Source organism: Mastomys coucha, unplaced genomic scaffold, assembly GCF_008632895.1.
Source record: "Mastomys coucha isolate ucsf_1 unplaced genomic scaffold, UCSF_Mcou_1 pScaffold5, whole genome shotgun sequence".
In the NCBI taxonomy this organism is placed as follows: domain Eukaryota; kingdom Metazoa; phylum Chordata; class Mammalia; order Rodentia; family Muridae; genus Mastomys; species Mastomys coucha.
The window spans coordinates 68084620-68096316 of record NW_022196911.1 but is presented as its reverse complement, the minus strand read 5'-3'; the positions used below and the strand labels follow the sequence as shown (position 1 = coordinate 68096316).

At 38.4% G+C, this 11697-nt stretch overlaps 1 protein-coding gene across 1 annotated transcript in view; it reads right to left on the bottom strand.

Annotated features, from left to right (window-relative positions):
• Positions 1 to 11697, bottom strand: part of Ube2g1 (ubiquitin conjugating enzyme E2 G1) — a 72550-nt gene that overhangs the window by 9624 nt on the left and 51229 nt on the right. The window contains exon 3 of the mRNA XM_031352752.1: positions 1329 to 1426. Within this exon, the coding sequence (XP_031208612.1) occupies positions 1329 to 1426 (98 nt within the window). The remainder of the gene's footprint in view (positions 1 to 1328; positions 1427 to 11697) is intronic.

Genomic DNA, 11697 nt, shown 5'->3' with positions numbered 1-11697 from the left:
AGACTAAATAATTGTATGTAATTCCATCAGAAGGAATCTACTTAAGATCAAGATTTGGAGGATAGAAACTGAAAGGTATATGTAGCTCAGAGAAAAGAGGACTTGCCCAGAATGCATAGCCTCAGCCCCACATCCAGCATCCTATAAACCAGTCATATTTCAACTATACACTTAATATTTACACTTATTTTGCCAAAATGCTCTATTTCCCCATACAATGTTTTGTCTGTTATTTTTTCCCCTTTCATCTCGATGTTCTTTACAAATGGCTTTATTCTTAATACTAAATCCACTTGAAAACCCTGTATGGAGGCTGGCCATGGTAGTACACATCTTTAATTCCAGCACATGACAGACAAAGGCAGGATATTTCTGAGTTTAATGCCAGCCTGATCTACATACATAATTTCAGGCCAGCCAAGGCTACACAGTGACAACCTGTCTAAAAAAAGAAAGAACCAAACCAAAAAAAAAAAAAACCTAAAACAAAACAATGAACAAATAAAACCAACAATAAGAGAGAGTGAAGTCCAAACTGAAATACATTTAAGCTACACAAATTATTATTTGCCATGTAGTATTTTTCAAATTATTTTATTATTATTATTGTGTGTATCTGTGAACGTGTATGCCACAGCCCATATGTAGAAGCCAAAGCATAACTTAGTGGAACATGATCTCTACTTCTGTATGGTTTCCACAGATCAAACTTAGTATTATTGCTACTTTTTAGATAACGTGAATAATGCTGCTACCTATAAATTTTTGGAATATACCTTTACAATTTTCTTTGCTATGTAGCTAGAAAAGTACATGTTTGCATCATCACACACATTTTATGCAATGTTGGAAATCAAGTCCAAGATTTTGTGCATGCTAGGTAAACACTCCACCAACTGAGCTAGATTCCCAATCTAGAGAGCATGTCTTAAAAGGTATATTTTTAAAAACTATAGTGTAATAGTGGCTCTTGCCTGCAAGCTGACCCAACTGGCAACTTAAGACATGAAGATTACCAAAAGTTCAAGGCCAGCATTAGCTACATAGTGAGGTCCAGGCTGACCTGGAACTCAAAACTGCTGCTACTCATCTCCAAAAAAACCAGAAAACTAAAAAGGAAGGAAGGAAGGACCTTTGTATTTAGAGTCAATTACAAGACCATATGCACAAAAAAAAAAAAAAAAAAAAAAAAAAAAAAAAAAAAAAAAAAAAAAAAAAAAAAAAAAAACCACCATAAAATCATTAAGCACTTTAACTGAGGCAGTTGTGAAATCTTTAGTAACAAATCATTGTATTTGCATATGTGAAAATAAAATTAGAAAACTTACCATTTGGGTGCCAAATTTCTGTAATGAATTTCATTTTAGGAGGCCGGAGGGGATAATCTTTTGGGAAAGTGAGATGAGCCTTAAAAACACCACCTTCACTGAAAAAAAGAAAAACCAAGTTCATGCATTTAAGTTATTCTTTACAAGTACCCAGTCAACCAGACAAATAAAAGGGTACAGTAGATAAAACAACAAAAAGGTAGACAAAAAATTAGTTTCCAGAATATAAATACACAGTTTAATAAACCACTATAAATACTGCTTTGTTAAACTCTCAGGTGGTTAGTAAAACTAAAAGGAACACTTAGAAACAGAGGTGCCCAGATCAGATCATCGGTGATATGATACAAGTCTTTTCAGTACAGGTGTTCAAATGAAATTCAGGAAGTTTAATCATGTCTACATATGATTCAAGTTGCTGAATTTTCTATATTGGTTTCAAATGATCTTTCTTCTCTGCTCTGGCCATACCCATCAACCTGTTTCTCATCTTAAAGTTTAGGCATATATTTTGTGATTTCCCTATCTGGGATCAGATTGCCACACTTCTATTTATCTACTTTGTCCATTTCATCATATATTAAAACTTCATTAGAAAGGCAGTAATAAATAAAAAGGTCTCCCAAAGAGGTTTTATACTACTGACTTTCCAGAGTAGAAATATTGCAATATTGATGTTCTCTGTCTGTACTGTCTAATATACTACCCAGTATCACTCTGAAAATGGCTTGTGTCCTGGTTAGTTTTTATTGTCTACTTGACCCTAGAACCACCTAAGAGGAGAACACTTCAATTAAAGAATTTTCTGGGTCATATTTGCCTGTGATAATGTCTGGACTGTCATGACTGATGATTTACATGGGAGGACCCAGTCCACTGTGGACAGCAATCCCTGAGCAGATGAATATATGAATGCTAGCTGGAGACTACAGAGATTCAGTTGTTTTTCTTTTCTTTTTGTTTGTTTGTTTGTTTGTTTTGTTTTTCAAGACAAGGTTTCTCTGTATAGCCCTGGCTGTCCTGGAACTCACTCTGTAGATCAGACTGGCCTCAGCCTCCCAAGTGCTGGGATTAAAGGTGTGCTCCACCACTACCCGGCAAGATTATTCAGTTGTTAAGAGCACCCAAATGACAGTTCACAATTAACTGTCCATACTGCTAGAAGACACCAAGTTGGCCTTAGGAAGCAAAAATGATTAAATGATGATCTTCATGTGGAATTCTAGCACCTGATATCTAGCTCAACGTCATCCTGGGCTACACAGCAAGACCCAATCTCAAAAAGGTATGTATTGGACTGATAAGATGGTTCAGAAAATGAAGGCACTTGAGACACAAGCCTGACACCTGATCTCTATCACCAAAACCCACTTAAAGCTGGATGGAAAGAACGAACTCTACAAATTTGTTTTCTGGCCTCGTTATGCTGTGGAGGACATACCACATACACATTATGCACACTCACACTAACAAGTAATTTTTAAAAGATGGGGACAGATGTTTGTACACTGACATAAAAATAGAAACACAGCTGTGGTCACGGCCAAGTGGTTAAGGCAATGGACTAGAAATCCTTTTCTCCATGCACACGTTCGAATCCTGCTGACTATGTGCTGGTCTGTTTAAGGCCATGTGTAATGTTAACACTCAACAGAATGCTGCTCTTCATCCCAAGGTTGGGGAGAGTCTCTAGTCACTGTGGCTATGAGATTAGAGAGCTGTGGTGAGAGATTGTGAGTGGAGATATTGTTATGTATGTATACTTAAAAAAAAAAAAAAAGAGGGGCTGGAAAGATGGCTCAGTGGTTAAGAGCACTCACTCACTGCTCTTCCAGAGGTCCTGAGTTCAATTCCTAGCAACCCCAGGTGGTTCACAACTATCTGTAATGGGATCTGATGTCCTCTGGTATGTGTGAAGACAGCTACAGTGTATTCATAAACATAAATTAAATAAATCTTTAAAAAGAATATAGAAAAGAAAAAAAAAATGACAGAGACCCTATCTCAAAAGAAAAAAGCCAGGCTCTGAGCTGGAGGCCAGCATGGTTTCCAGACTGAGTTCCAGGACAGCCAGAGACACATAGTGAAATCCTCTCAAAATAAATAAATAAATAATAAAAGTCATGTAATTATGATGATGATGATAATAACAGCAGTAATAACAGGAACAACATATTACATATAACGATTAACTGTACAATGTAAGACATGGGATCCTTTTAACTTTGTGCTTTGCACATTTCAGTATAGATTGAAATTTTAATTATAGTTTTTCATTGCTTTTTTCTGTTTAAAAAAAATGTTTGACCCAAAAAAGAAAAGAAAAGAAAGCCGGGCGGTGGTGGTGCACGCCTTTAATCCCAGCACTTGGGAGGCAGAGACAGGCAGATTTCTGAGTTTGAGGCCAGCCTGGTCTACAGAGTGAGTTCCAGGACAGGCAGGGCTACAGAGATACCCTGTCTCCAAAAACCAAAAAAAAAAAAAAAAAAAAAAAAGGAGTTTGAGATTACTCAGAAGTTGAGGAGAACTGGTTGATATTCCAGAAGACCAAGCTTCAATTCCCAACACCCACTTGGAGACTAACAAGCATCTGTAACTCTAGTTACTGGCTATCAGACGCCTTCCTCTAGATTCCATAGGCACAGGATCTATCAACACATTAAAGGGGGATATTAATATCAAATATTACCAAATAATAAAGAGGTAAGCTGAGGGCTTAGAGTGTAAAAATAAAATCACACTTGATGAAAGCAGTAAAAAAAAGTCCATAAAAGATTAAATGGAAAAATTGTAAAGAAAGCACACAATGAAGAGGATAATTTGATGAGAAAATTAACATTTAAATATGGAGAATCTGCGTGGTTGTGCAAGCCTGGCAGCTCAAGGCGATTCCTATAAGTTCAAGGCTAGCCTAAGCCAAATAATAAAGACCATATCAGCCTGAGAAAGATCTTTTCTCTTGTTTTTAGGGGTGAGGGGATTAAAAGAGGATTGTATATAATACAAATTAGGGGCTTTAAAAAGGGAAGAAAACTAGTTCTGAGGCAATGGAAAGACAACTAGGAATAGAGGTCCTCCTATAATACATAGCAAGGTATGGAAGGTTAGCCTGGGATACATGAGACCCTGACTCCAAATAATAAGTCATTACAAATTAGCTAGAAGTGGAAAAATAAAACTAGTAAAAAGCATAACCATGGAAAAGGAATGATGTAAGGCTGGAGAAATGACACAGAGGGTAAGAGCACTTACTGCTCTTGCAAAGGTTCAGTTCTCAGCATCCGCATGTGGCAGCTCACAGCTGCCTGTTCCTCCAATTTCAGGGGATCCAATGCCTTCTTCTAGCCTCCAGGGGCACCTGCACCCACATGATGTTCATATAACTCATTCAGACACATGAACACAATTTTTTTAAAATCTTTTTTTTTAAGCTGTCTTTTCTTTCCCATGGAAAGATGAACATAAAGTAGCATAGATATCAAGGATTAATAAGAAAGTAATTAGTTGTAAAGATAAGCACTTTATAATTAGAGAAGAAAATAAATAGATAGATAGAATTTAAGAAAACTACAAATCCAGAAAAGAGCCAAGAATATAGGTAAAGGGGCATTAGAACAGCCTCCACAAAATCCCTGCCCCTCAATTCTCCCAGGTCACTTCATTTTGGTTGATTTAATTCATTCAAAAGCTTCATAGTATCTGACTGGAATTCTCATGCTAAAAAGTTGGCACTACTCCTCTAAATTATTTATAAGTAATTGTCAAATTTACATGTTGCCCTAAAATTTTAAAGCACGTTTTTCTATTTCCTAAAAGTTCCGAAAATAACTATGCTAGTTCTCAAATTTTTTTTTAAATGGATTCATTTATCCTCTACTTTACCTAAGGACCATCTACCTGCTCCTTTCCTACCCTACTTTACCCCGCCCCCCCAAAAAAACACCTTGCTTAGTGGCAGCCAATCTGTGAGTATCAAACCTTAAGAGTCACAGAAGAACTAAAAAACTCATAGGGTAAAATTAACAAAGTAGTAAAGACCGTATTTATTACTGTTCAAATAAAAAAAGAAGCGACTATGGGGAAGAAAAAAACATTAAAGTAGCAGTGAAGTAAAACATTTAAAAAACCAAGGTCAAATTTCTGGCAGAAAACCTCCTCTTACTATTTTTGTAAATTAAATCACAAAAGTCTTAACTGGTTAGGTATATGGCACATGCCTATAATCTAACACTGGAAAGTATGAGGCAGGAGGCCTATTGAATTTAAAGTAACCCAAGCTACATATCAAGACCCCTTTTCAAATTTTTTTTTAAAAAAACTATTCTGGGGCTCCAAGTCTGTCTGTCAGTGGTCCAGCACTTCCTAAGAAATCTTGGTCCTTCCTTTCCAAAAATTACGCGCAAAAGAAAAGTTACGTGGAGGAAGGGGCTTGGGTCAAGATAGGGTATCTCTATATAGCACTGGCTGTCCTGGAATTCTCTCTATAGACCAGGCTGGCCTCAAATTCAGAGATCAGCTTGTCTCTGCCTTCAAAATGCTGGGATTAAAGCCATGCACCACCACACCTGGCTAAGAAAATCTATTCTTAACAGCACTAGAAAAATTCAATATTGGATACAGCATTAATAAAAAAAATATATGCTAGGTGAAGATGGGTAAAATAACTACATGTCTTAGGGTTTTACTGCTGTGAACAGGCACCATGACCAAGGCAAGTCTTATAAAAGGCAACATTTAATCGGGGCTGGCTTACGGGTTTAGAGGTTCAGTCCATTATGATCAAGGCAGGAACATAGCAGCATCCAGACAGGCATGGTGCAGGAGGAGCTGAGAGTTCTGCATCTTCATCTGAAGGCGGCTAGTAGAAGACTGACTTCCAGGCAGCTAGGGTGAGGGTCTTAAGCCCACACCCACACTGACACACCCTACTCCAACAAGGCCATACCTCCTAATAGTGCCACTCCCTGGACCAAGTACATACAAACCATCACACTACGTAAATACTCAGAAACTATCAGTCTTTTTGTTTTGTTTTTCAAGATGTTTCTCTGTGTAACAGCCCTGTTAACTATCAATCTTAAAGTAACACTTAAATGTACTAGGTACTGGTTATATAGACTGTAAATAATGGAGTGTCCTTTAATAATTAAGTGAAGGTTAGTTATACTATCACAAAACAGAATACCATATTTTTACAGAATTTTGGCATAATTCTTTCTCTGAGCTAATACCTCAGGCAATTTATATGGTGAAGTGATCACCAAAATTTAAATATCACTCAAATCCATGCTAACTTATTTTCAGTCACTCTATGTTCTTCACATTGTTGAAACAACTACAAGATCACTTCCTTGCACTTAAGTCAGTGCTTTTTAAGAACATTCTATAAAGCACTTAATTAGAATTAACAGCCCTGGCTGGGCAGTGGTGGCACACACCTTTAATCCCAGCACTTGGGAGGCAGAGACAGGCAGATTTCTGAGTTCAAGGCCAGCCTGGTCTACAGAGTGAGTTCTGGGACAGCCAGGGCTATGCAGAGAAACCCTGTCACAAAAATCAAAACAAACAAACAAACAAACACAGCCTTGTAAACATCATTTAAGTTTGTCTGCTTTTTATCTTTTTTTTAAAGGTTTATTTATTTTTGTTTATGTGTGTGTGTGTTTGAGTACACTGTGGCTGTCTTCAGACACACCAGAAGAGGGCATCAGATCCTATTACAGATGGTTGTGAGCCACCATGTGGTTGCTGGGAATTGAACTCAGTACCTCTAGAAGAGCATGCCGTGCACACTTTCCTTAATACATTAATTCTGAACCTTGCTAATGTTGTGGTGACCTCCAACCATAAAATAAATTTTTGCTGCTACTTTGTAACTGTAATTTTGCTATTGTTATGAATCATAATTGTAAATATGATACATAGGATGAGATCTGATGTAACATCTATTTAAGGATCATTCAACAACCCCAAGGTGTTATGCCCACAGGTTGAGAACCACTGCCTTAACACACTGGGCCCTTCTCCCAACATTTTGTGTTTCCTTACTCTTTTTTCTAATCTCTCCCCACCCCTGGCCACAACCATGTAAACTAACCTCTTATGTGGACAGCATAAATGGCATGGCCTTCTTCCTTCTCTCCCACATTGTCCTCCACTAAACACCTACCAAAGATTTAGTTTGCCAGATCTCTGGTTTTTCTTTTAAACTCTAATAAAATTGTCCTAGTGCCTACCTCCCCCAAAAGTAACATTTTAAAAAACTTCCATTTAAAAAGTCTTTTCTCTGTCCTTTGTCCTGACACCTCTCTAGCTATTTTCTCAGGACCTGTCCCAGGCACATGTTCTCTTTAACAAAGGTTACAGATTTCAGAAAAGCACTGGATAAAGTGGCCAGTGTCTCATTAGCAAGTCCAAAGTTGCCAAACATGTCTGCTATGCACATCACAAATCAACAGCCAATACTTTTAGAAACATACAGTGAGAAATACATTTTATAACCCCACAACCAGAGCTGGATAGATGGTTCACAGTTAACAACACTGATCCTTTTAGAGGGGTCAAATGGCTCACAACCACCTATAAGCAGTTCCAGGGGGATCTTACAAGTTCAGCCTCTGAGAAGCAACTCCACTCACATACACACCTACACACAGACCTATATATGTAGTGGGTGGGCTTGATGTTGCTTGTATGCTATTGCTAATACTGGTTCCTCAAGACCTGGTTTCCCCAAAGACCAAAGCCCTAAAGTAGAGTCAATTGGTGCTGTGTGACCTTGACCTCAAGTTATTTCTGATTGGTAAATAAAGATGCCCACAGCCTACAGACATAGGCAGGGATTAGGATTCCTGGGCTGGGGGTCAGAAGAGAACCTCAAGAAAGGGAGAGAAGGAAGTGAATGGAGTAGAAGCTGCCATGGTTTAGATGAATCATAAAATAATGGCCATGTTGGTTGGCTAGTTGAAGTTAAGCACAACCCAGATGAAACATGCAAATTATATAATGGGATTATTGGCTGGGAAACAGAAATAATAGCATAGAGGACAGATATCTCCCCAGCTCTTAACACTGATATAAAGGTCGAGTGTGCCTTTTATCTGGGAACTGAATGACCAAAGGTGGGTAGAAACCCTGGATTGGGGGGATTTAAATTTTCTACAACATGTACACATAATTGTGGATAATAAAAACAAGCTGAGCAGTGTTTGCAAACGTCTCTAATCCCAGCACTCAAGAGACAAAAGCAGGTAAATTTCTGAGTTTGAGGCCAACCTGGTCTACAGAGTGAGTTCCAGGACAGCCAAAGCCCTACTCCCACACCCGCCTCAAGAAACTAAATAAACAAGTATCCTTAAAAAGGAAAAGCTGAGGTTGGGACAAGGACACACACACACACACACACACACACACACAAGGGGGGGTGTACAGTAAAATGGGGTTTGTTAGTAAAAAGAATGACCTGTTAACTAAAATGGTCTTACCATCTGGATTTTATTTTGAGACAGGGTCTCGCTTGTAGCCCTTCTGCCTGGTACTAGGATTAAAGGTTTGCATGACATGCTCGAGTAGCTATCTTTTAAAAATCGAGAAGTGTGTGTGATATGTTCATTGATCAACTAATAACAATTGACACAAATGAAAGTAAGGATAAAAAATTCAGTGAGCCCTTAATAGATGAAGCTTAAGCCTGGATTCCTAAACAATGCTACATAAGAACTTGGTTTAGTAGAGTAACTCTCATTATTTTATAGCTACACTAAAGGTAAATAGAATCCAATCATCAAAATGTTACTATGCATCCCCTTGAGGCACTGTGCCTGGGGAAAAACCAAACATTATTTTAAACCCAGAAAAATAAACATGAAGAACAGACCAGAACTGTGTTAGGTTCATAGATCAGGTTACTTACATAGTATGGTTTGCAAAATTTAAGAAATTTACCTCAAATGACAACATGACTGTGAGGGAATATCTCTAAATTGGTTTCCAGTGGCTACTGGAAGCTACCGCAGAATCCTAATGCCATGCCATGACCAAATTCACCAAAATTAACTTGCAAAAGTGATGAATGCAAACATACTTCAAAGAAACATATGAGCAGCAATTATGATTGCTAAAAACTAAATCAAAGCCTGAACCACCACTTTCCCACTGTGTAAAACATGAACTCCCACGTTGCTTTATTTTAACTTTTTTCCTCTCCTTTTCCACCTTGTTTTTGAGGCAGCTTCTCTCATTTCTGCCATAATGTCTACTACTACTCCAAGATAACTGGGTTAATTCTCCTGTCTCTATCTCCCATCTTGCCATAGGAATGCTGGGATTACAAACACAGGCCACAACATTAAACTTTTTACATGGGTTCTGAGAACTGTCATCACATTTCTATAGCAAACATTTACCAAATGAGTCATCTTCACCAGCCCTTCATCTTTACTTTTTACCAGCTGTCTGGGGTAGCTGAAAAACAGCTACTTGAGGGTTGGGGTTGGGTGGGAGGGGAGGGCTTACAACAAGGAAGTGCAGTCCCAAAGAACTGAGATCTAGAGATCTAGGTCTGTTACCACTCTCTAGCTCATTTGCCTCATTTTCAACAACTGGTAGTCAGTTAATAAGTTATTTTACGTCCTAACACTAAGTCTGATAAACTATTATAAACTGTATTCTGTGGAGACCAGGTTATAAAATTATTAAAATAGACCTTGAGAGTTCCCTTAAGTCTTATAACACAGATATACAGAAAACATTCTATGTAAAAATCTCAGGGCTAGAGAGATGTCTCAGCAGTAAGAGTACTGGCTGTTCTTCCAGAGGACCTAGGTTCAACTCCCAGAACCCACATGGTGAATGGGTCACAGCCATCTGGAACTCTAGTTTGAGAGGTTCCCATGCTATCTACCTCCTCAGATACTAGACAAACACAGTGCATATACATGCATGCAAAACACCTACACACATAGACATTAACTGATTTGATTAAAAAAGAACTTGTAAATAAAAAAATCTTGTAGTCTTATTCTTTAATAAATAATAAGGCATTGGGGCTGGCAAGATGGCTCATCAGGTAAGAGCACTGACTGCTCTTCCGAAGGTCCTGAGTTCAGATCCCACATGGTGGCTCACAATCACCCGTAATGAGATCGGACGCCCTCTTCTGGTGCGTCTGAAGACAGCTACAGTGAATTGCGCTGGAGCGAGTGGGGCAGAGCAAGCAGGGCGGCAGAGGTCCTGAGTTCAGTTCCCAGCAGCCATACACATGATGGCTCACAGCCATCTGTACAGCTACAGTGTACTCATACACATAAAATAATAAATAAAACAAATCTTTAAAAAATAATAATAATAATAAGGCATTAAGGACAGCAAAACTGGGGCCAGAGTGGTGGCTAAGCAGTTAAGAGCACTGGCTGCTCTTCTAGGGGACTTGGGTTCAATCCCCAGCACCCACATGGTAGCTCACAACTGGCTGTAACTCCAGTTCCAGGGGATCTAACACCCTCATACAGACCTACATGAAGTCAAGACACTAATGGATATAAAAGAAAAATAAATTATTTTTTAAAAGTGGTGTTAAAAAAAAAAAAAACAGTAAAACTTTCTTCCTTAATTATGGTATTTCCTTTGGGGGTCAATGCATGGTAAACATGACAAGGAAAATCATTTCCATAGGGAATTGAACCTAGAGCCTCAGTACTCTTTCATTTTTTAAAGAATTATTTATTTATTTTATGTATATGAGTACATTGTAGCTATCTTCAGACACACCAGAAGAGGACACTGGGTTCCATGAGATGGTTGTGCGCCACCATGTGGTTGCTGGGATTTGAACTCAGGATCTCTGGAAAAGCAGTCAGTGCTCTTAACTGCTGACCCATCTCTCTAGCCCCCAGAGCCTCAGTACTCATAACTGCTGAGACATCTCTCTAAATTCCATATGATTTTTTTTCTCTTTTGGCTGGAGCAATGGCTCAGCAGTTAAGAGCCTCTAAAGGACTTGAATTTGATTTTTAATACTCATATCAAATAGCTTATAATCAGATGTTACTCCAGCTCCAGGAAATCCAACACCTATGGTCTCCTAGTGCACCTTCATTCCCATGAACATAATCTCTCAAAAGCACACACAGACATATAATCAGAGATGAAATTTTCTCATCTCCTCCAAGTTTGCAAAAATTAATCTCCTAAATTCTAGAATGTGTATGTGTGTGTGTAAATTATTTATAGCCAGGCAGTAGTAGCACATAGCACACATCTTAAATCCCAGGACTTGGGGAAGAAGCATGCAGGTCTCTGAGTTTGAGGTCCACCTGGTCTATAGAGAGAGTTCCAGGACAGCCAGGGCTATACAGAAAAACTGAGTGGG